General features: G+C 43.6%; 1 protein-coding gene across 4 annotated transcripts in view; it reads left to right on the top strand.

The window, feature by feature from the left end:
- ADCY10 (adenylate cyclase 10 (soluble)) overlaps positions 1 to 24,652 on the top strand; it is a 98,152-nt gene that overhangs the window by 62,654 nt on the left and 10,846 nt on the right. For all 4 annotated transcript variants that reach the window (XM_011979918.1, XM_011979917.1, XM_011979916.1 and 1 more), the window contains 11 exons: positions 488 to 766; positions 898 to 1,188; positions 7,183 to 7,252; positions 7,949 to 8,180; positions 10,265 to 10,372; positions 11,193 to 11,368; positions 15,694 to 15,850; positions 20,342 to 20,546; positions 20,625 to 20,721; positions 22,055 to 22,170; positions 23,037 to 23,154. In XM_011979918.1, coding sequence (XP_011835308.1) covers positions 488 to 766; positions 898 to 1,188; positions 7,183 to 7,252; positions 7,949 to 8,180; positions 10,265 to 10,372; positions 11,193 to 11,368; positions 15,694 to 15,850; positions 20,342 to 20,546; positions 20,625 to 20,721; positions 22,055 to 22,170; positions 23,037 to 23,154 — 1,849 coding nt within the window. The remainder of the gene's footprint in view (positions 1 to 487; positions 767 to 897; positions 1,189 to 7,182; positions 7,253 to 7,948; positions 8,181 to 10,264; positions 10,373 to 11,192; positions 11,369 to 15,693; positions 15,851 to 20,341; positions 20,547 to 20,624; positions 20,722 to 22,054; positions 22,171 to 23,036; positions 23,155 to 24,652) is intronic.

Genomic DNA, 24,652 nt, shown 5'->3' with positions numbered 1-24,652 from the left:
TGACAATTGGTCATGACACAGAGATGATAATGTATGTCATGAAAAGACATAAATTTCCAGGGCAGATTGAGAGAAAAATTTCCAGCAGAAAGGGGAGCCAGAGAAGAAGATACAGAAGGACCAGCTGAGGAAGTCAACAAAGCACAGGAATGGCAGGGCCTGCTCCTTCTGACAATAGTGATTGCAATGTCCTCTCCTCTCCTCACACACGCTTGTCACACTTTAGCACAAAATCAGAACACCATGAAATCGATCTTAATTTTGTCAGGTCATTGTGCCATGTGTCTTTCCAGGCCATAAGCCTGCATCTTTAGTACTCTCAGCACAAGTGTTATCCACAAATTAGGTACTAAACAAATACTTCTTCTGACTTAGCTTGACTGAGTTTCTTTCAATAAGAACTGTAGAGCAGGATGGTTGTATCAAATACAGCATATTTGATAAAGACAAATAACTAGTTTTCTACTGTGTGATCTTCTACCTGCAGAAATCTCTCTGATCCAGCTGGATAGCATGAGCCTTTCCCACCAAATGCTGGTGAGATGTGCTGCCATCATTGGCCTGACCTTCACCACCGAGTTGTTGTTTGAGATTCTCCCCTGTTGGAATATGAAGATGATGATCAAGGTCCTGGCAACCCTAGTGGAATCTAACATTTTTCATTGTTTCCGGAATGGCAAGGAGCTTCAAAATGCCCTGAAACAGAACGATACCTCATTTGAGGTGCACTATCGCTCCTTGTCTCTGAAGCCCAGTGAAGAGATGGGTGAGTAGCACCTGGAGTGACTCAGCTTCCTCTTAAGGACCCATCTAGATCAAATAATTGACCTGTGTTAGGTAGAAGGGGCTGATCTGTTGCCCACTGCCTGGCTGAAAAACCCTTTTTGCTCTCTCCAGATCACGGTGAAGAGGAAGAGCTTCGTGACCTGGAGAATGAGGTGATCGAGTGCCACAGGATTCGATTCTGTAGCCCTATGATGCAGAAAACAGCCTACGAGCTGTGGCTCAAGGACCAGAGAAAAGCCATGCACTTGAAATGTGCCCGCTTTTTAGAAGAAGATGCCCACAGGTGTGACCACTGCCGAAGCAAGGACTTCATTCCCTATCATCACTTCACAGTGAATATTCGGCTCAACACTTTAGACATGGATGCCATTAAAAAGATGGCTACGTCTCATGGATTTGGAAGTAACCTACCTCATTTTTAAATTATCCTAACTGTTCTTGGGAAATCTAGAGACTAAGATCTAGAAGGAGTGGGTGTGGACCTTGAGGGCTTCAAGTCCCATAAGCGGCTTGGGCACAAAGAATGATGAGACTTCAGCAGCCTAGGCCAATGGTGAAGAGAAGAGTAAGGGAATGTACCTGTATTGAGTCTAGTGAACCAATCTCACTATAACTGTCAGGGATGATTTGGGGATAGGGGCTCTGGCAAAATGGGGTGTGACCAGAACTTAAACTAAAATATCCCACTTAATTCACACCAAAGGATGGAATCCAAAGGGGGGTACAATCTGACGTGATGACATGGTGTTTCTTGGCAGATAAGAATATTATTGCTTTGTTGGTCTAGTTTGAAACAGGTTCCAGTGGGACAAGAATATGATTGAGAGAGAATTAGCCAGGGCTAAGCAGGTCAGGGCTCCAGAAAAGAGGGCTTGGTTTCAGGGCAGGAATTCAAGACCATCTGAGAAGCAAATTTAAAAAGTTACAAACCAATAACACCAATCAGCTATGTGATCTGAGAAAACATAGCAGAGGATTTGAGGGATGTAAGGACCCAAAGACTCAGTCACTGCGGGCATGATGGGTGTCAGACATAGAGCTATAATACCAATTCTAGCCCCCATTCATGGTGGCCAGGGAGCTCCTAACGGGCTGTCTACCCTAGTCAGAGGACCTTGGTGATTATGGCTAAATCTGGTTGGGAAATCAGAGGCTACAAGTAGAGGACTCCTATATTATAAGGATATTAAAAATCAGGAAGAAATGTATCTAAAGTGCCTAGCACATAGCAGGTGAAAAATAAAATTTTTTTTCTCATTTGTTCTCTATTTCATGTGCATTCTCAGTGGATCCTCGTATTAACCTTTTAAGGTTGATGAGGGTTATTTTCATTGTGTAGATTTTTTAAATTGTGGTTCTGGAAGCTTAAGTAACTTACCCAATACCACAGAATGAGTGACAGGCTTTATTCAATCTGCCATCAGTCTAATACTATTACTAAGTTCATCCTCTGCTCATTATACCTGAGCTCCCCCAAATGTGGGGTTGGACTTTTAGGTAATACTTGCCAGAAGATAGGAAGTTCATAGACACAGCATGAAGTAGAAATCAAGAGAGTGAGAAAGTTGCAGCTTTGCACAGTGGAACAAGCATGTTGTTGAAACTGCACTCACACTAGTCCATCTCCCTTTTTGGAAGGCAGGAATCCGGCTGTAAGTTCAGAGCTTTAAGATCTGGACTATGAAGATTTCTAGTCCTCTGAAAACTTGAGTACAAAGAGGATAACAGGGCCGGGCACGGTGGCTCAAGCCTGTAATCCCAGCACTTTGGGAGGCCGAGACGGGCGGATCATGAGGTCAGGAGATCGAGACCATCCTGGCTAACACGGTGAAACCCCGTCTCTACTAAAAAAATACAAAAAACTAGCTGGGCGAGGTGGCGGGCGCCTGTAGTCCCAGCTACACGGGAGGCTGAGGCAGGAGAATGGCGTAAACCCGGGAGGCGGAGCTTGCAGTGAGCTGAGATCCGGCCACTGCACTCCAGCCTGGGCGGCAGAGCGAGACTCCGTCTCCAAAAAAAAAAAAAAAAAAGAATGTTGGGTAGGACAAGGAAGATAAGGAGCGCAGAGTCATTTGGGTGCCTTCACTGCAGAGCAAGATTCATGTAAAGACAGAGGAAGTGAGGGATTTTGCTGTGTGAGTGGCTGAGGAAGACTATTCTAGGCAGACGGGTAGCTAAGTGACCCTAAGACAGGAGCGTGGCCCTTCCATCCTATACATGTGGAATTTATACTTTCAGAGATCATTTTATTCTTACCAAGCACCGTGGCTCACCTGTAATCCCAGCATTTTGAGAGGCTGAGACAGGTGGATTGCTTGAGCTCGAGAGTTCAAGACCAGCCTGAGAAGCACGATGAAACCCCCCTCCATAAAAAATACAAAAAATTAGCTGGGTGTGGTGGCAGGCGCCTGTAGCCCCAGCTACTCAGCAGGGTGAGGTGGGAAGATCCCTTGAGCCAGGGAGGTTGAGGCTGCAGCGAGCTATGATCGTGCCACTGCACTCCAGCCTGAGCAACAGAGCAAGGCCCTGTCTCAAAAAAAAAAAAAAAAAATCATTTTATTCTCACTTAGTCAGCTAAATGTCCTGAACTTGAGGAGATAGAAGATAAACCCAAGAGGTAGTCTGACATCTTGAACCTAAAGTCTTATTTTTAGTTATTTGAAACCATAAGGTGGGCAGGTGATATCTTTGCTTTTCTCTTTTCTTTTGAGAACCTACAGGCATTTTGTATCTTTTTTCTTTTGATTTTTACAGATTCTCCTTGTAGTAGGAAACTCCTAATATAGCATCTCCTTTGTAAATAAAAAAATGAGAATCAAAAATAATATGATTCTGGTTGGGCACAGTGGCTCATGCCTGTAATCGCAGCACTTTGGGAGGCCGAGGTGGGGGGATCACGAGGTCAGGAGATCGAGACCATCCTAGCTAACACGGTGAAACCCCATCTCCACTAAAAATACAAAAAATTAGTCAGGCATGGTGGCACACACCTGTAGTCCCAGCTACTTGGGAGGCTGAGGCAGGAGAATCACTTGAACCTGGGAGGCGGAAGTTGTAGTGAGCTGATATCGTGCCACTGCAGTCCAGCCTGGGTGACAGAATGAGACTCCATCTCAATTAAAAAAAAAAGAAAAGAAAAGAAAAGAAAATATAAAATTAGCCAGGCGTGTTGGTGCGGGCCTGTAATCTCAGCTACTAGGGAGGCTGAGGCACGAGAATCACTTGAACTCAGGGGGCAGAGGTTGCAGTGAGCCAAGATTGCACCACTGCGCTCCAGACTAGGCAACAGAGTGAAACTCCATCCAAAAAAAAAAATAGTAATAATAATATGATTCACCCAAGCAATAAATGACATAATGACAAAGAGCATACTTTGTACGCCCTGACTCTGTTTGCTTTATCTATCCAATCTTCGCATTCCATTCTATCACCATTACAATTTATTTATTTATTTATTTTGAGACAGAGTCTTGCTCTGTTGCCCAGGCTGGAATGTAGTGGCATGATCTGGGCTTACTGCAGTCTCAAACTTCCAGGTTCAAGCCATCCTCCAACCTCAGACTCCCAAGTAGGTGGGACTACAGGCACATAACACCACATGCCACTAATTTTTTCTTCTTCTTCTTTTGTTTTTTTTGTAGACAGGTCTTGCCATGTTGCCCAAGCTGGTCTCAAACTCCTGGACTCAAATGATCCTCCCACCTCAGCCTCCCAAAGTGTTGAAGTGTTGGGATTATAGGGATGAGCCACTGTGCCTGGCCACCATTACAATTTTAAACATAAAGTGTTGAAGGAGGAATAGCATTTTCATTTTACTAATTGACTTATTTTCAACAAATGTGCATGTATGCAACAAACATTTATTAAGCATCTACCCTGTGCCAGGAAGTGACCTAGATATTTGGACCATAGTAGTGAAAAATGATAGACATTTATTATTAATTTTTATTTTATTATTAATGATAGACATGTCTATTCTCATAAATTTGAATTTTAATGGCAGCTGACAGACAATGAAGAGATTAAGCAATAAAATCTTCAAGGGGCCTTGTAGACTTTGATAAATAGTCTAAATTTCAGTCTAAGTGAATTGGAACACATTAGAAATATATCAGTTAGAATGAGTATTGGCTGCATATGATAAGGACCTAGCTAGTGTGGCTTAAATTTATTTATTATCAAATGTATTATATTTATGTATTTCTCATGTAAAAGGCTTGTCTCATCACTGGGACTAGTATGGAGGCTTCATGATCATCAGGGACCTTGGTCCAAAACAGCTGCTGAGGCTCCAGCCAGCACATTTAATGCCAGAAGGAGAAAGAAGCCAAAACATGAAAGGATGTCCCCTCCCTTTTAAAGGATCTTCTAAAAGTCCTACCCAGTATTTCCTCTTACATCCCATTGATCGGAACCTAGTCACATGTCTATATCCAGTTGCAAGGGAAGCTGAAGAATTTCGCTGTCCTGAATAACATTGAATTCTATTACTAATGAGAAAAGGGACAATGGAGATAGATATGGGAAACCGGCAGTTCCTGCCACAGAGATCTGAATCATACTTTTTAAATGGTACTGCCTTCTCTACAGAAAAAGATTGAAAAGGATAGGAATAGAAGGGAGATTAGTTTTATACAGTTGTCCAGGTAAAATTTTGGTGGTGGACCAGGATGGTGCTGTAGTGAAGATGGACAGAAGACGATGAATTCAGATATGTTTTTGGGTATGGTCAATGGGACTTTCTGATGGACTGAGTAGGGATGGGGGTAAGAGAAAGAAAATAATCAAGGATCTTGTGCAGGTGTTTGCCTTGAGAAAAGGGATATATGGCAGTGATGCTTACTAAGATAGGAAAAGTTGTAAGTGGGTATAAGTTTCTGGAGGAGAGATTAAAGAGTTTCTGTTTGAATCATGTTAATTTTGAAATACCTATTACACATTCAAGTGGCAGTTGCCAAGGTGGTGTTTGAATATATGGGTCTGTAGTTAAAGTAGATGTCAAGGCTTAGATTTATAAAATGGAAATCCATTAGCATATGAATGTAATTAAAAGTCATGGGCAGATGAAACTGCCTAGGGAGAAATTGTGAATGGAGAATGGAGCCCAGGACCAAACTGAGGTTTACCAACATTTAGAATGTTGGTAGAAGAACAGAAGCCAATTAAGTGGGCAACCAATTCCCTTATAACACACAAAGCAATGTGTGCTAAAAGAATGAGTGAAAAGAGAGAGTGGTCGCTTGTATTAAATGCTGCTGAGAGGTAATCAAGTGCAGACAAAGATGTAGCCTTTGGATTTGACAGCATGGTGGCCACAGGTAACTTTAACAAGAGCAGTTTTAGAGAACTAGGGGGACAGGGTCATAATTCAATATATTCAGCTGCTAGTCACTAAGGAATCAATAAATAGTAATCTAGGAGAAGAGGTGGCCAAATTAATCTCTATGCAGTGCAATAAGGATTATGATACAGGTCTGCACAGGGTTGATGGGCACACAGGAGTTGGGGTACTTATCTATGGGGTACTTACCTATGGGGGCAAGGGCACAGAGGGGCTTTCAGAAGAAGGTGATAACTTCTTAGATGTTCAAACTGCATCTATAAGATGTATAGAGTGATGCATTAGCCTAGGAGCCAGAAAACCTAAGTTCTAGTCCTACATCCACCACTAACAGTTATATGAGACGAGTTCCTTCCCCTCTCTGGGATTCTTTCTTCTGCCTGAAGGGAGAAATGACTGGACTAGACAAGCCTCATTTGTTTTCTGTTTTAAGATCATTATGGAATTTTCTAAACTATTCAACTCTGCTTAGACTGAGGTTTTTAATTTAAGATTCTCTGCCCTTCAGTTAACCTTTTGGGGTATTCCATTTCATTATCTATATTTCTCCATTGGAAACTGATGTCACTTTCTTCAGGCTTAATTCATAGTTTTTATTGCAGAATAAATTACTTAGGATAATGTTATTAGCTATCACAAATCCCAACATTTCTGTGGCTTAACACAAGAGAGTGATAATTTATTTCCACCTCGTGATATAATCCAATGCAAGTATTAACCAAAGGCTTTGCATGCAAAGGGACCCAGGCTCCTCCCAACTTGTGGGTTCGCTATCCTTCAGGTTCTTAGAATTATTTGCTTTCTTGTGGAAAGAGAAGGCAGAGAAGACACTTAACCATCTCAGCCTAGAGGTGACATATATTACTTCTGATCTAATTCTATTGTGAGAACTCATGATGTGGCTTCACCTAAGACGCAATGGCGACTGGGCATTGTGGTTTCTGGCTGGGCAGCAACAATTCCATAAAGGGAACAAAAGTCTCGGGTAGACAGCAGATATCTCCACTACAGAGAACATTTCAATGACCCATACAACTCATTTGTTTATTTTCTAGCTCAAGAAGATCTTATCCTGTCCAAATCAGAGATTCCTGAGACATCCGCATTATTTCCTGAAAATCCCAGGTAGAGGCATATATCATTGTTTAGGAAGTAGAGCATAAACAATTGTCATTAAATTCAAAACACTATTAGAATCATTTGTCTGGCCAGTACGTTTGACCTCTTAGATACAAGTGGGAAACTTCGGGGGGTATGCATGGTGAATTTAGTCAGTAGTATCCACACTAGGTTTTATTATCCTGCTCTTTTGTTTTTAAAGATATTTTATTTTATTTTGAGACGGAGTCTTGCTCTGTTCGCCCAGGCTGGAGTGCAGTGCTACAATCTCAGCTCACTGCAACCTCCACCTCCCGGGTTCAAGTGATTCTCCTGCCTCAGCCTCCTGAGTAGCTGGGACTACAGGTGCCTGCTACCACGCCCGGCTAATTTTTTGTATTTTTAGTAGAGATGGGATTTCACTGTGTTGGCCAGGATGGTCTCGATCTCCTGACCTCGTGATCCGCTTGTCTTGGCCTTCCCAAAGTGCTGGGATTACAGGCGTGAGCCACTGCGCCCGGCCTAATTTTTGTATTTTTAGTAGAGGGGTTTCACCAGGTTGGCCAGGCTGGTCTTGAACTCCTGATCTCAGGTGTTCCACCCGCCTCGGCCTCCCAAAGTGCTGGAATTACAGGCATGAGCCACCGCGCCTGGCCTAAAGATATTTTAATATCAAAAGTGATACTGTGTAAGCTACTATGATTTATTTCTGCATATGGACAGTCCTGACAAAATAAGAGAAAAGATATTGAATTTCTTTGACGACGTGTTAACAAAAATGAAGACATCTGATGAAGACATTATCCCTCTGGAATCTTGCCAGTGTGAAGAAATCCTAGAGATTGTCGTCTTGCCTCTGGCCCACCATTTTCTGGCGTTGGGAGAAAATAACAAAGCCTTATATTACTTCTTAGAAATTGCATCTGCTTATCTCATCTTGCATGATAACTACATGGTAAGCTGTTTCTACCCAGACCACCTCCACCCTAGAGAGAATTCATGTAACATAGAGCCAGAAGGGAAGCTCCAGCATGCTTTCTGATTACTTCACATTGTATGTTCCCGACAGCACCCCTTTCCACTGAAAATCACATTGCTTAGAAGGGAAATGATCTAAGATTGAGAAAAGAGAATTGGAATACATTGCAACTAGCATTGTAAATTATTTAAAATATTGCCACCTTTAGAAACTTGCCATGAATTGTCTACCTGTATGGGAGGTAAGGGGGCACATCTCATTCCCAAAATGATGCAGAGAGGACTCTTAGCATAGTCTTCCTCAAGTGGCATTTACCCTCTGTTAAGCCTAAAATACCTGTGAGTGCAAAATACCTATAGGTCTTTGGATGAGTGCAATTCTGGTTTTTTGTTTTGTTTTTGAAATGAAGTCTCACTTTGTCACCCAGGATGGAGTGTAGTGGTGCATTCTCTGCCTCCTGGGATCAAGCCATCCTCCCACCTTAGCCTCCTGAGTAGCTGGGACCGCAGACATGTGCCACCATGCCCGGCTGATTTTCTGTGTTCTTGGTAGAGATGGGGTTACACTATGTTGCCCAGGCTGGTCTTGAACACCTGAGCTCAAGGGATCCACCCGCCTTGGCCTTCCAAAGTGCTAGAATTACAAGCATGAGCCACTGTGCCCAGCCAATTCTGGTTTTAATCTTGTGATCCCCAAAGAGGCTCTCCCCACCTTCGTCATCATGTAATGTGTGCTGGATTATCGCACATACCCTTAGACCACCAAAGCACCAGTGAATGCTTCTCTAGGGTAATTATAAATAAGGTTCCAGGGCAATATGCCCCTAGAAATGAGGGGATTTGATACACATAATGAAATAAACAGAATTCATTGTTAAGTAAGTTGGAAATCACTGAGCTGAATACAGGTAAATAGATTCCTGTAGATATTTCAGGGCCTTTGATATACTGAGATACATATAAATCTGTTCAGAGGACACAGAAGGGTAAAGGCCAGGCTAGGCTGAAGTATACTGTGTTTCTCAAACTTATTTGCTCTTAGATCTCTTTTCATGGAGCAGCTGGCTGGGCTAACCTTCCATGAACTCACTTGAGGAAATGTCTTCCTGGGCCCTTGCTTCATCTGACTTCAGCCAGCTTCAGGAAGAGCTTCATAGACCTTCCACAATTTACAGTTGCTACTGGTCACAGCAGCCTAATCAACCCTCCTACCTTAGATTTATATAAAATTCTAAAATTAAACTATTAAAAATGTCACTAAGTTCCTGTCCTTGAAAGCATTTATGTTAGGAAGGAAAGTCTCCTGCATATTTCATGCACATATTCGGGGTGATGATGGGGATGTAGCCAATGAGTCCCAGGAGGAGGAGGCTTAGGTAGCCCTGGGGGACAACTCATCTTGTCTCCCTTTTTTTTTTTTTTTTGCCTCCCACACATACCCAACAAGATGCATGAGACTGGGAGATATTGCCTCACCTTATTTTGTTCTTCAAGTCTGATCTTACCTTGATGTGCACATGTGCTAAGATTTGCCTAATGATGTTAGGAGGTGAAGATGAAGTGATGAGAGTTGTGCAGGGACTTACCTTCCTCATCCACCTCCCAAAATGGCCCTGGCAAAGGAAATGGGGGTGATTCATAATTCATTTCAAAGCTGAAGACCAGCTTCTCACAGATGTGGGGATGCTGGTCAAGGGAGGTGGGTGTGTGGTTAGAAATAGGGAGGTTGGGGATAGATTTACTGAGGGGAAGAAATTGGTTTGAGGGAAACTTCAGGTAAGGCAACCTAGATGATAGCATGAGGAAAGGTGATTTCCAGATTCATTGTCTTGATGGAGTGATCCAGCAGACAAAAGTAAGCATGAAGGTGAGATCTTTACCCATCAGCTCCTGTCTGGAATTTGGAAGCCCATTTTAATCAGTGGAGCTGGGGATGGAAGTGGAGGTGGTCACTGAAATGGCTCCTGCATCTCTTCCTTCAGTAGAGTCTGGGGCAATGGCCCTTCTGTGGGCTCAATCCCTGCTAAATCAACACTTTTCTACCCCTTGGGCTGGTTACAGGCGTATATGTATTTAAATGAAGGAGAGAAGTTGCTAAAAACTCTCGAGAAGGACAAATCTTGGAGCCAGACATTTGAGTCTGCCACCTTTTACAGCCTCAAAGGTGAGGTAAGAAACCATTAAAGACTTGAATTAATCTGTTATATATCTTAGGCCTTTCCACAGAAGTAGAAGTCATCCCTATACTTTTTACACCCTCCTCCCATCTCTTGCCACAGACTTCTAGCCAAGACTCTAGAAACTCAAATTCCTGGGCTCCAGCCTCCTCACCATGGCTTACCAGCAAGATCTTCCCTGTCTTCCAGGTTGACATCTTTTTTTTTGTTTGTTTGTTTGTTTTGAGAGGGAGTCTTGCTCTGTTGCCCAGCCTGGAATACAGTGGCGCAATCTCGGCTCTCTGCAGCTTCCGCCTCCTGGGTTCAAGTGATTCTCCTGCCTCAGCCTCCAGAGTAGCTGGGATTACAGGCATGTGCATGTGCCACCACACCCAACTAATTTTTGTATTTTAGTAGAGATGGGGTTTCACCATGTTGGCTAGGCTGGTCTCAAACTCCTGACCTCAAGTGATCCACCTGCTGTGACCTCCCAAAGTGCTGGGATGATAGGCGTGAGCCACTGTGCCCAGCCCAGGTTGACACCTTTATGAAATATTTTTGTTACAGTCTCTAAAAATGGACCCGAATGGGTAAACATTGTCCCAGGGGTAGACAATGCACAACTAAGATGCTAAATCCTAGTCATTCAACCATGCTTCATGCATATATCCAATAGATATTTTCTATTATGCCAGGCACAGGAAGATTTCGTTTCTGGTCCATAAATTACCTTTTTGATAACAATCCCCAAAATATGGATTGTGGGGACCTACTGATTAAGTTAGAATAATCACTTTTCCTCTTTTCCTGTCTTTCCTCCTGCCTCCCTGTAGGTCTGTTTCAATATGGGCCAGATAGCACTTGCCAAGAAAATGCTCAGGAAGGCACTGAAGCTCCTCAACCGAATCTTTCCTTACAACTTAATCTCCTTGTTTCTCCATATCCGTATTGAGAAAAACAGACACTTTCATTATGTGAATCAGCAGGCCCAAGACAGCCCACCTCCAGGGTAAGGGAATGAGCTGGGGTGAGCAGACTGTTTAGTCTCACTCCCCTTAGAGCCCTACACATAATCCAAGTCAGCCCCCAAAGCCTGGCCTGGTGGGGGGAGGGTACAAGGACTCCTGTCTGTCTCTGACCATTCACTGGGGAGGGGGCGAGTGTGGGAGATGCTTCCAGACCAGGGTTACCACAAAGTACTTTAAGGGCAGTTTTTGCAAAAGGGAATCTTGATGACACAAACATAAGGGACCTCATTGTAAGGCGAGTTCTAGGGTCCCTCCCAACTCATCTAGCCCTTTAACCCCCTTGGTGATCCGTGTTCTCATTGGATGGAACCTGCACCACCGCTCCTGGGACCTCAGTCACAAGCCCTCTTCCATTAGATGCTAAGAGACTGGGTTTTGCCCCCCAAAAGAAAAATAGCAAGCCCTGAAGACGTTTGCCAAAGGACAAAACTCCCACCCATCTGTGAATCTCAACAGCAACGTGGGTTACATGGGGGTAGCTGTTGGTCAAAATTGTACTGTTAAGATTTGGGCATTTCAATATATATAAATTCTACCTATAAGATAACAATAATAATAGTGAGTGGGGAGAAATAGTGAGTGGAGAGGTCGATGAAATAAGCATGTTGCTAGTTGTTGAAGGCAGGTGTTGAGCGCATTTCGCTCATTATACTCTTGTTTGCTGTGCGTATGCTTGAATTATTCAGAAATATTCCACCTATCTAGCAATTCATACCAAAGGAGATGGCACCTTGTTGGGTACCTGGAGAGCTAACAGAGGACACCTCTTCCATCTTGGGAGAGCTCAGCAGCTATATTACTATAGGTTCTGCCTAAGATACAAACATCTATTCCTATAAGCAAGTTACCACAACTCTTTTGCAACCCCATCAAAAACTGCCTTCCCCAGCTTCCAAACGTGTTCCTTTAAATGTAGGGAATCCTGAGGTGAAAAGGAAACGTAATGGAGCTGAGTTCCTGTGCACGCTGGAGGTGGGCTCCTGCAACTACCTGGCTGTTCCTGGAAACCCCAGGAGGAAGGGGTGGGAGGTGTTCAGCAGAGATCTCTCTGAGAAGGCAGTGGTCTTTGCATTACACATAGGGCTGCAGGATGCCTCAGTTTGAATTTCAGATAAACAGTGAATACTTTTTTTAGTATACATCTATCATATGAAATATTAAGGACATATGCGTTCCATAAAAATTATTAGTTTTAAAATTCAAATTTAACTGGGCATCCTGTATTTTCATCTGCTAAAACAGGTAATTCACACATTTCACATTTTATAAAAGGAGTAAGAAGTACCTGCACAAAGGGAAAAGGTAGAAAAGTGTTGAAGAAGAAAAAACTGAGGAGTTGTCGGCTTAAAGTATCCGCAGGTCAAAAGGTTCTCATCTCAAAAATGAGTATAACATGGAACAACATTTAATGTCAGAGTGTCCATGACCCTCATGAATGCCCTATAAGAGATTTTACCCAGGGCTAGGTGTTGTGGCTCACGCCTGTAATACCAACACTTAGGGAGGCTGAGGTGGTCGGATTGCCTGAGGTCAGGAGTTTGAGACCAGTCTGGTCAACATGGTGAAACCTGTCTCTACTAAAAAATAAATTAGCCGAGTGTGATGGCGTGCACCTGTAATTCCAGCTATTTGGGAGGCTGAGGCAGGGGCATTGCTCGAACCAGGGAGGTAGAGGTTGCAGTGAGCCGAGATCGCACCACTGCACTCCAGCCTGTGCGACAGAGCGAGACTCCATCTCAAAAAAAAAAAAAAACAGAGAGAGAGAGAGATTTTACCCTGTCCATGTTTCCTTAGAACCTTTAAAAAAAAATCATTTCCACATCATAATTTTGAAAGCTTATTTTGCCAGGGTTGAGGACACGCCTGTGACACAACCTCAGGAGGTCCTGACAACATGTGCCCAAGGTGGTCAGGGCACAGCTTGGTTTTATACATTTAGGGAGACATGAGACATCAATCAACATATATAAGAACCAACATACATTGGTTCGATCTGCAAAGGCGGGACAACTTGAAGCAAAGGCAGGAAGTCAGGAGGGAGCTTCCAGGTCACAGATAGGTGAGACACAAATGGTTACATTCTTATGAGTTTCCGATTAGCCTTTCCAAAGGAGGCAAATCAGATATGCATCTCTCTCAGTGAGCGGAAGAGTGACTTTGAATAGAACGGGAGGCAGGTTTGCCCTAAGCAGTTTCCAGCTTGAGTTTTCCCTAGTGATTTTGGGGGCCAAGATATTTTCCTTTCACAAATGCAATTGGTAACAATACTCATTTTTTGGCTGGGCGCAGTGGCTCATGCTTGCTATGCCAGCACTTTGGGAGGCTGAGGCAGGCAGATCACCTGAGGTCGGGGGTTCAGGACCAGCCTGGCCAACATGGCGAAACCCCATCTCTACTGAAAACACAGAAGAGTTAGCCAGGCCTGGTGGCATGTGCCTGTAATCCCAACTACTTACTAGGGAAGCTGAGGCAAGAAAATCGCTTGAACCTGGGAAGCAGAGGTTGCAGTAAGCTGGGATCATGCCACTGCACTCCAACCTGGACAACAGAGTGAGACTCTATCTCAAAACGAAACAAAACAAAAATCCTCTTTTTTTTTTTTTGTAAACTAAAAAGTACCTGAGGGGAGGGGGAAGGGATAGCATTAGGAGATATACCTAATGTAAATGACGAGTTAATGGGTGCAGCACACCAACATGGCACATGTATACATATGTAAGAAACCTGCACGTTGTGCACATGTACCCTAGAACTTAAAGTATAATAAAAAAGAAATAAAAAAAAAGAATGCCCATTATTACTATTTCTATTCAGCATTGTACTGGAGGCTCTGGCCAGTTGGGGGTGTGGGGGGAAGTACCCGAGACAAATCTCAATCAATTTGTAAGTTTATTTTGCCAAAGTTAAGGACATGCCCAGAAGAAAAAAAACACAAAACCACAGAAACAGTCCTTGTTTGAGACTGCAGTATTTAAAGGGAAAAAGTGGGCTGGAGGAAAATGAGGGAGGGCATGATAATCCACATGTTGCAAGAGAAAAGGAGCAGCCAGGGGAATAGTCAATTATGTATTGTCTCACACTCAGTAAATAGGCACCTAAAGCAGGATAAGGCGGACATAGAGTAGCTGCCTGTGCAGGTACTTAACTTTTTATCTGGAGCTGTCTGCTAACGAACAAAAGGAAAGGCGACTTCTTGCATGACTCAGCTTTCAGCTTAATTTTTTCCTTTTGGCATAGTGAATTGGGATCCTGAGTTTTTGTTTTCCTTTCCCACTGTCATGTGCATCCATGTGAAGAGACCACCAAACAGGCTTTGTGTGAGCAATAAAGCTTTTTAATCACCTGGGTGCAGGTGGGCTGAGTCCGAAAAGAGAGTCAGCAAAGGGAGATAAGGGTGGGGCCGTTTTATAGGATTCGGGTAGGTAAAGGAAAATTACAGTCAAAGGGGGGTTGTTCTCTGGCGGGCAGGAGTGGGAGTCACAAGGTGCTCAGTGGGGGAGCTTTTTGAGGCAGGATGAGCCAGGAAAAGGACTTTCACCAGGTAGTGTCATCAGTTAAGGCAAGGACCGGCCATTTTCACTTCTTTTGTGGTGGAATGTCATCAGTTAAGGCAAGGACCGGCCATTTTCACTTCTTTTGTGGTGGAATGTCATCAGTTAAGGCGAGGCAGGGCATTTGCACTTTTTTGTGATTCTTCAGTTACTTCAGGCCATCTGGGCGTATACCTGCAAGTCACAGAGGATGCGATGGCTTGGCTTGGGCTCAGAGGCCTGACACCCACCTGTGTTGAGCTGAGAACTAGTTCCTGAAAGCAGTGTGCAATGGAGAAAATAATACACTGGGCTTTTGGGCTGGAGGTAGATGGAGTTTGAATCCTGGCACCACCACATTCCAGCTGTGTGTCTTTGCCTTAATTACTTAACCTGAGTCTCACCTTCCTCATATGTAAAATGGAGTCAGTTATTCCACTCTTTTGTTACAGGATTGTCATCAGAATCAAATGTGATGAATAATACCAATGGGCTTTTTAAATAGCTTCATTTAGCAATTACCCGACACAGGACAGACACTTTACATAAATTATCTTAATCATTATAAAGTAGGTATTATGATTCCCATTTCACAATGGAGAAAATGTGCTCCATAAAAATTAATGTGCTTGTTTGTCAGTCATGGAGACAGGCCTCAAATTCAAGTCAGTTTTGATTCCCAGGCCCATAGTAAGGACACTGTGTACCTGTGTTCCCCTAAAGCATGGTAATAATGATACCTCTTATGTTCCATTTGTGTTGACTTTATCCAATAGGAAGAAGAGGCTGGCACAACTTTACCGGCAAACTGTCTGCCTCTCCTTGCTGTGGCGCATCTATAGCTACGGTTATTTTTTTCACTGGAAGTATTATGCCCAGCTGGCAGTTATGATGCAAATGAATACTGCACTGGAAACTCAAAATCATTTCCAGGTAGGGGGTTTTTGTAGCTGCTCCTTTAAGTTTCTGAATTTCATTTGGGAAGAAAAGCCTAGTGAAAGCCAATTAGGATTCAAAATTCTGAGGATATAATAATAGAAGGCTTTCTGACTGGCTTGTTTTGACAAGGCCAGCAGTTCTCAAACACTTTGGCTCCAAGATCACTTCACACTCTTAAAAATTACTGAAGATCCCAAATAGCTTTTATTTATATGGGTTGAATCTATTAATATCATATAAGAAACAAAACCCAAGAAAATTCGAAAATATTATTATTATTTTTTTTTTTTTGCTGTTTTTCTTGAGATGGCATCTCGCTGTGTCGCCCAGGCTGGAGTGCAGTGGCACGATCTCGGCTTTTTTTTGCTGTTTTTCTTGAGATGGCATCTCGCTGTGTCGCCCAGGCTGGAGTGCAGTGGCACGATCTCGGCTTTTTTTTGCTGTTTTTCTTGAGATGGCATCTCGCTGTGTCGCCCAGGCTGCAGTGCAGTGGCACGATCTGGGCTCACCGCAACTCCACTTCCCGGTTTCAAGACAGTCTCTTGCCTCAGCCTCCGGAGTAGCTGGGGCGGCACCGCACCCAGCTAATTTTTGTATTTTTACTAGAGACGGGGTTTCACCATGTTGGCCAGGCTGGTCTTGAACTCTTGGCCTCAAGTGATCCACTCACACTGGCCTTCCAAAGTGCTGGGATTAGAGGCATGAAGCACTGCACCTGGCCTACAATATTATTTTAAAATAAAGATAAGCTTATTACATATTAACATAATTACCATTTTCATTTTTTAAAACTGTGTTCCTCAAACAAAAAATGGGAAATGTGGCATTGTATTAAAGTTTTGACAATATTTTAATGTCTGGCTTCATAGAAGACAACTAGATTCTCACATCTGCTTCTGCTTTCACTGTTGCAATATCACAAATGTTGCCTCTGAAAGACTCCAGTATATATTCATGAGAGAATGAGGGTGAAAGAGAGAAATGTTAAAGGGTAATTCTTTTCTAAAAATATAGAATTATAAGTCATAACAGATATGGAAAGTACACATCAAAGATTTTATTTAACTCACTGAGTTGACTCAATCAAAATTAGTAAGATTGGAACCAAGTAGTTCCAAGGAGAATACAATTTACCAATGGATACAAAACTTACCTAGTAACGGTGTAATAATTGCTTGTATTCCACTGAATATTTACATTTCTATGAAAAACAAATTATATCACTTACATTATTATCAGTTTTCTGCAACGTAGTTGTAAGATAGTCCAAAGAAAAATAGAGATGACTTTGATTAGTAAGCTAGGTAGGACCCCCATTAAGTTTGTATTTTTGCCTATTACAAGGTCTTTCACTATTTTTCCTGTCACAAATAATGTCTGGATATTAGCCGGGCACGGTGGCTCATGCCTGTAATCCCAGCACTTTGGGAGGCTGAGGTGGGCGGATCACGTGAGGTCAGGAGTTCAAGACTAGCCTGGCCAACATGGTGAACCCCATTTCTACTAAAAATACAAAAATTAGCCGAGTGTGGTGGTGGGTGCCTGTAATCCCAGCTACTCGGGAGGCCGAGGCAGGAGAATTGCTTGAACCCAGGAGGCGGAGGTTGCAGTGAGCCAAGATCGTGCCATTGCACTCCAGCCTGGATGACAAGAGTGAGACTTTAAAAATAAAAATAAAAATAAAAATTTTAATGTCTGGATATTATGGAACTAGCTTTGACCTCATGTGTTCTCTGAAAAGGTGTCAGGGATCCCTAGGGCTCCCAGGATGAATTGGGAGAACCACTAGTCTAGGTCATAACCAAGGAAGCCTTTGACTGGATGAAGAAGGTATCAGGAGACATGATCAAGAAATTATTAAGCTAAATCGAACTCATCTAATGAGAGTGACCTTGCTCCTTTATGAAAGTACATTAAGTCTGGGTTTCTTCCTCCTGGAGTCATTCATTGTCAAGAATTAAGGGAAGGGGTCAAGTAGCACTGAAAATGGAGGAGCTTAGATTCCTAACCTGGAGTCTGTCCTCTACATTAGTTCCTTTTGGTGAACTTAGGCTGGCTCTTCTAGAATACAGAAGTATTTATAAAGCCCATCAAGATTGACCCCTGCCTATTTCCCATCCTATTCTAGCTCCGTAGGCCATGAAGGAGCCACAAGCCCAGCCATATTGGTCCTCTTTTGGTTCCTCAAACCAGAAATTTAATCCCATCTGTCACTGGATGTTCCCTCTGCCTGGAGGGAACGGGTCATGGCCACCCATTCACTTTCTAACTTGTCTCACTCTGTTTTAATAGGTATTATTACCATTTGACAATTTCTTGTTTGCTCCTGCATTGGTTCTTTGTCTCTCTCCCTTACTAGTGTGTAAATCCCACGAAATAAGGACCTCTTCAGCTGTCATGTTCATATCCTAAGTTTCTAGAACAGTTGCAGTTGCTCAAGCAATTTATATTGACCGAAATACTTCTTCACACTTGGAGCTATATCCTAAGAACTCTGGTAGAGTTGGGGTGGGGAAAATAAAAAGTCAGGTTGGAATGTGAACCAAGACATTTGTCGTCAAGGTGACTGGGATTGAAAGCAGAGAAGCACTCGCCTCAGTGCTCAAAAGCAGGTGAGGGACTCAGCATAGGAGAATGGAAAGACCCAGACGGAGAGCCAGAGGGTGGTTTCCAGGACTCCACCTATCTGCAGTGTGACCACTGGCAAGCTGCAGAAACACGGAGCTTTATATTTGCTCTGTAAAGTGAAGCAGTTGGGCTTCCATTCTCGTGGTCCAAATCCAAGGCTGTCCTTTATTACAGCCTTGGATTTCTCATACCCAACAATTCTCTCTCCCCCACCACCATTTCTGGCTATCCTTACCTTCTGGTAGCATTTTCTGGAGCATGTTCCAAACCAGGAAGAAAGGAATTCTCTAAGACTGACTATGGTTTAAGTATCCAGGGACCTGCCTATAACACAGAATTTGTAGGCTGCTTATTTTGTCCCATCTGAGGAATTCCAAGAAAAAAGCCTCTACTCTAAAATACTTCCCCTACCCCAATACGCCCACCACTAGAGATACTATATTTTTCCTGTTTGTATTTTTCAAAGTAGTTTATGTGTATTCTTTTGTTTTTGTATATATAATAAAACTGCTTCTTTAGAAGGAACTCTTTTCTCCTCACTATTCTCTCACCAGTTTCTCTTAAATCTCCAAATTAGATTTGTTTGTTTGTTTGTTTTTGAGAAGGGTCTCACTCAGTCACCCAGGCTGGAGTGCAGTGGCATGATCATGGCTCACTGCAGCCTCAACCTCCCCTGCTCAAGTGATCCTCCCAAACACCTCAGTTTCCTGAGTAGCTAGGATTACAGGCTTGTGTCATCATGCTGGCTTTTTTTTTTTTTTTTTTTAATCTTTTGTAGAGATCGAGTCTCACTATATTGCCCAGGCTGGGCTCAAACTCCTGTGCTCAAGTGACCTCCCGTCTCAGCCTCCTGAGTAGGTAGGACTACAGGCATGTGCCACCATGCCTGGCTAGTTTTTGTTGTTGTTGAAACAGGGTCTCGCTTTGTGCCCAGGCTCATCTGGAACTCCTGAGCTCAAGCAATCCTCCTGCCTCAGCCTCCTGAAGTGCTGGGATTATAGATGTGAGCCACTGCACCTGACCTCCAAATTAGGTTTAAAACTAGTCCTTGGCCGGGCGCGGTGGCTCAAGCCTGTAATCCCAGCACTTTGGGAGGCCAAGATGGGCGGATCACAAATTCAGGAGATCGAGACCATCCTGGCTAACACGGTGAAACCTCGTCTCTACTAAAAAATACAAAAAACTAGCTGGGCGAGGGGGCGGGCGCCTGTAGTTCCAGCTACTCGGGAGGCTGAGGCAGGAGAATGGCATAAACCCAGGAGGCGGAACTTGCAGTGAGCTGAGATCTGGCCACTGCACCCCAGCCTAGGTGACAGAGCCAGACTCCATCTCAAAAAACAAAAAAAAAAACAAAAAAACACCTAGTCCTTATTTAAAAAAAAAAAAAAAATCCAAACAAACCAAACCAACCTTTCTTTCTTTTTTGTTAAATTACAAAAGTTATACATGCTTGTTATAACAAACATCACAGAGGTGCATAAAGTAAAATCTCTCCTCCCACCCCCAACAAATAGGTAACAATTGTTTACACTTTGGAGTGTATCCTTGCAGACTTTTTGCTCTGCAATTATACATCTAATATGTAAGCTATTGCTTTTATTTTTCATAGAAATTAAAATGTTTCTATTTCATTTAAGGACTACATGGGCAAGGGGACATCAAGCTTATCCTGAATGACTCAATAAACAGGTAGCAGAAACCCAATATGATTTCTGTATCTAAGCCCATGGCTTTGGCCAAATGTCCAGCTCTATTCCCAAGCTTAATAAACAAACGTTTACTGGCAGACATTGAGTGATGTTCCTGAGCTTTCTGCTTTGCATTCTACCTCAGTCTTCCTCCACTCTGCCATTTCAGATCATTAAGGCTTACCTAGACTATTCGCTATACCACCACCTGGCTGGTTACCAAGGTGTGTGGTTCCAATATGAAGTCATGGCCATGGAGCAGATCTTCAACCTCCCCCTGAAAGGCGAGGGCATTGAAATCGTGGCATACGTGGCCGAGACACTGGTCTTCAACAAGTTCATAATGGGACACCTGGACTTGGCCATTGAGTTAGGTAAGGGCTGGCTGGGCAAGATGGGACATGAGGATACAAGGAATGCCCCACAGTATACTGGAATTGTTTTCTTCCCAGGCTCCCGAGCCCTTCAGATGTGGGCACTGCTCCAGAATACCAACCAACACTATCTGTCCCTCTGTAGACTTAGCAGATGTCTCCTTCTGAATAGCAGGTATTTACCTTAAAGCATTTTCCAAAATTAGGGGGAGGAGGCCATATTATTGAATATTCTGGGTTCAACTTTAGCCTGGTTGTAGGGTGGGGAAGGGAGTAGAGTTTGATGTAACTGATAATTGTCGTCCTTTTTTCTTTTTTCAGACAGAGTCTTGCTCTGTCTCCCAGGCTGGAGTGCAGTAGTGCGATCTCGGCTCACTGCAACCTCTGCCTTCCGGGTTTAAGCAATTCTCCTGCCTCAATCTCCCACATAGCTGGGATTATAGGCACGTGCCACCACACCCAGATAATTTTTGTATTTTTTAGTAGAGAGGCGGTTTCACCCTGTTGGCCAGGCTAGTCTTGAACTCCTGACCTCAAGTCATCTCAGCCTCCCAAAGTGCTGGGATTACAGGCATGAGCCACTGCTCCAGGCCTTGTTTTTTTTAAACAGAATTCTTTGCCGTGCATCATCTCTAATCTGGTTGCTCTGGCCAGTGATCAGAGGGTAGTCAGACAGTCATCCCAGCTGTGGGAATCGGGCCTCCACTACTATCAGGTGGGGACAAAGGGAAAGGTCTTCCAGGGAGGCAAATGGCCAGAGAATAGCAACCAGGACTAGAGGCCAAGGTCAATTTGTTCTGACTCTGGTCACCCTGATATAGAGGACCCAGGAAAGAACAGTTTGAAAAAAGAGCCAATTTGAGATTGAGGTTTTAGTCCTGGGTAGGGGTGTGTTTGAAGTCTGTTTAAGAGGTATATTTGCTTCCAAATTACTGAGAAGGACCAAGAATAGACCAGGAAGGGACTTTACTGAACTTCATCCTATCTACTGCTTTTTTCATTCAATGGCTTTCGGGGTACAAATGGTTTTCGGTTACATAGATGAATTTTATGGAGGTGAATTCTGAGATTTTAGTGCACCTGTCACCTGAGCAGTGTACGCATACCCAATATGCAGTCTTTTATCCCTCACTTCTCACTTCCCTCCTCCCCTCCCCCCTGTCCCCAAAGTCCATTATATCCACCGCTTTTTTTTTTTTCCCCTCCTGAGATGGAGTTTCACTCTTTTGCCCAGGCTGGAGTGCAGTGGTATGATATTGGCTCACTGCAACTTCTGCCTTCCGGTTTCAAGCGATTCTCCTGCCTCAGCCTCCCAAGTAGCTGGGATTACAGGCGCCCACCACCATGCCCAGCTAATTTTTGTATTTTTAGTAGAGACAAGGTTTCACCATGTTGGCCAGGCTGGTCTCAAACTCCTGACCTCATGATCCACCTGCTTCAGCCTCCCAAAGTGCTGGGATTACAATATCCACTGCTTTTTAATGGCCACTACCTTTTCTTTTCTATAGATACCCACAATTGATCCAGGTGCTGGGGCGGCTGTGGGAGCTTTCTGAAACACAAGAACACGTCTTAAGCAAGGCATTTTTCTATTTTATCTGCTTGGACATCCTGCTTTATTCTGGTAAGTGTGGGTTTGGAATGTAAAAGAACTTGGGGGTGTGGCACCTGTGCTGGTGTGGTGTGGCAGCTCTCAGGTTGGGGCTTTGGGACCATTAGGTTTCTGGCTGGGTGGACTTACAGGGCAGGGATGGAGAGAGGCTGGTGGTGTGAGCTGAAGCACTGTCTAGCAGGTGCCGAAACTGTAAAGGCACGGCAACAAGGAGAATTAAGTCTGAAGGAACCTGATGGATATGAGCTGCCAGTTAAACTGTCAGATCAATTTGCACCTAAGTGATAGTGGCTGACTGTCTTACTATGTGCCTCTTACTAGGGGTTTTTAACTTTTAGCAGGATGTACTTAGAGACTTCATGCTTTAGAATGAAGGACTAGATTGCTTGAGGTGAGAGTTCCAGGCTGGTAGCTATTGGTGATTTGGAAAATAAGTTCTTTCCTGATAACCTTCAAGTGACACCAAGTAGGTCACTTGAAGTGTACACACTAAACCACAGGAACCAATCTGGGAATTGCTTTCCCCACACGTGATCTTGAAAGGGGATGCAGACATTGCCACCAACAAAGGAAGCATGTGTGGGGAGACAGAGAAGTCCTAGACTGCATTAAGGCCAGGAAGGATTAGTTTAAGCCCCACACCTGCCTGATTCGTACTGTGGAACTGTAGTATATATCCATAACACTCCCCAATAGCTCGGACTCAGCAAACGCACGGCAATCCAGTCATGAGGTTGTTGCAATCCACGGGACGCTTTGGATTCATACAATAATCAGAGGCTACTCTCCCTGCAGTGGGCAATTCAACTGAGAGCGACTAGGCTAGAAAGATGATCACCCACACCTACCAACAACTCTCACCCATTCCTCTCTCTTAGGTTTTGTTTATAGAACATTTGAAGAATGTTTGGAATTTGTATACCAATACGAAGACAACAGAATCCTCAAGTTCCAGAGTGGATTCCTCCTGGGACTTTATTCTTCTGTAGCTATCTGGTAACAATGTGTGGCGTATCACTAAATTCCCAAAGTGAAAATGTTGAATCCCAAGGAAGAGTTCTTCAAAAATCTTTTAGAAAGTATTCATAATTTATACCTGAGACAGCTTAAAGGTGTCAGAGGATATTTACACTGAGAGACATGTTAGGGATCAATTAGTTCATCCCCCTTGGCCAAGGACAGAAAAGTAAAGTTGTCTCAATTACATTCCATGCAATAAACATTTATTGCAAACATATCATGTTGTGGTGATACAGGGATAAATAAGAAAAGATTGCTTTCTTCGGAGGGGTGCTGGGGTTTGAGGAAGACTAATGAATAGTACCACTTGCCCACCCCAGCATCCGCCCATATCTAATCACATGGATTGATAAAGCCAATGTTGGAAGACATGGCTTATATCTTCATGAAAGTGGGCTTCATAATATCGAGCCCTGGAATTAGACTTAACCAACTCAGCAGCAGGCAGTTCTGGAAAACTGTAGGTCTACTCACATGGAGGCAGGCCTCTTGTAGCAAAGAAATCACACTCCCTGTTGGCTTCACTGGCTCTCAAGACAGAGAGAGACACAGATGGAGTTATACTTGCCCAATTCCTCTCCCAAATCACCAGCAAGATCTCTCCTTATCATCGAAGGGGCAAGTGAAGCAGGGAAAGAGTTCTGGTGCTTTGCACCAAATAGAGGCCCCTCACATGGAGGGAAATTTCAGGAGTGAGGAAGAGGCATTCTCCTCACACCCCATTAACTCATTAAGCATAAGGCTTAATCACTTTAACCTATTACGTTTTTAACTCAGTTAAGCATGTAGCTATTATGGTCATACCCTTTAGAAAGGAGATGAACGCTAGGGTTCTAAAATGGGTCAGAACAAAACATTCATTAAATTATTTCCATGACTATCCCCAAGACTGAAAATCACCCCCTGTTATTTTATTTCCTATCTTAATTAAATTATATGCAACCATATGGTCTATCAGAGGTTTGTGATGAGACTAAATGACAATATGAAGACATTCCTATATAAAATGCCACAAGCTTGGACAGCTCCAAATTTGAATAGAAATCCTCCCCTTCCTTCTTTCTGAGACAGTCTTGCTGTGTCACCCAGGTTGGAGTGCCGTGGTGCAGTCACGGATCACTGCAGCCTCACCTTCCCAGGCTCAAGTGATCCAAACACCTCAGCTTCCTGAGTAGCTGGAGCTGCAGGCACATCCACCACACCTGGCTAATTTTAATTTTTTGTAGAGATGGGATTTCGTGATGTTGCCCAGGCTGGTCTCCAACTCTTGGGCTCAGGTGATCTGTCTACCTCAGCCTCCCCAAATGCTGGGATTACAGACATGGGCCACTGCACCTGGCCAGAAATCCCCTCTTATAAAATTAATGGGAGGCCGGGCGCAGTGGCTCATGCCTGTAATCCCAGCACTTTGGGAGGCCGAGGCAGGTGGATCACCTGAGGTTGGGAGTTCAAGACTGGCCTGACCAACATGGAG

This window comes from Mandrillus leucophaeus, unplaced genomic scaffold (assembly GCF_000951045.1).
Source record: "Mandrillus leucophaeus isolate KB7577 unplaced genomic scaffold, Mleu.le_1.0 Scaffold207, whole genome shotgun sequence".
Lineage (NCBI taxonomy): Eukaryota > Metazoa > Chordata > Mammalia > Primates > Cercopithecidae > Mandrillus > Mandrillus leucophaeus.
This window is presented reverse-complemented; position numbering and strand designations above follow the sequence as displayed.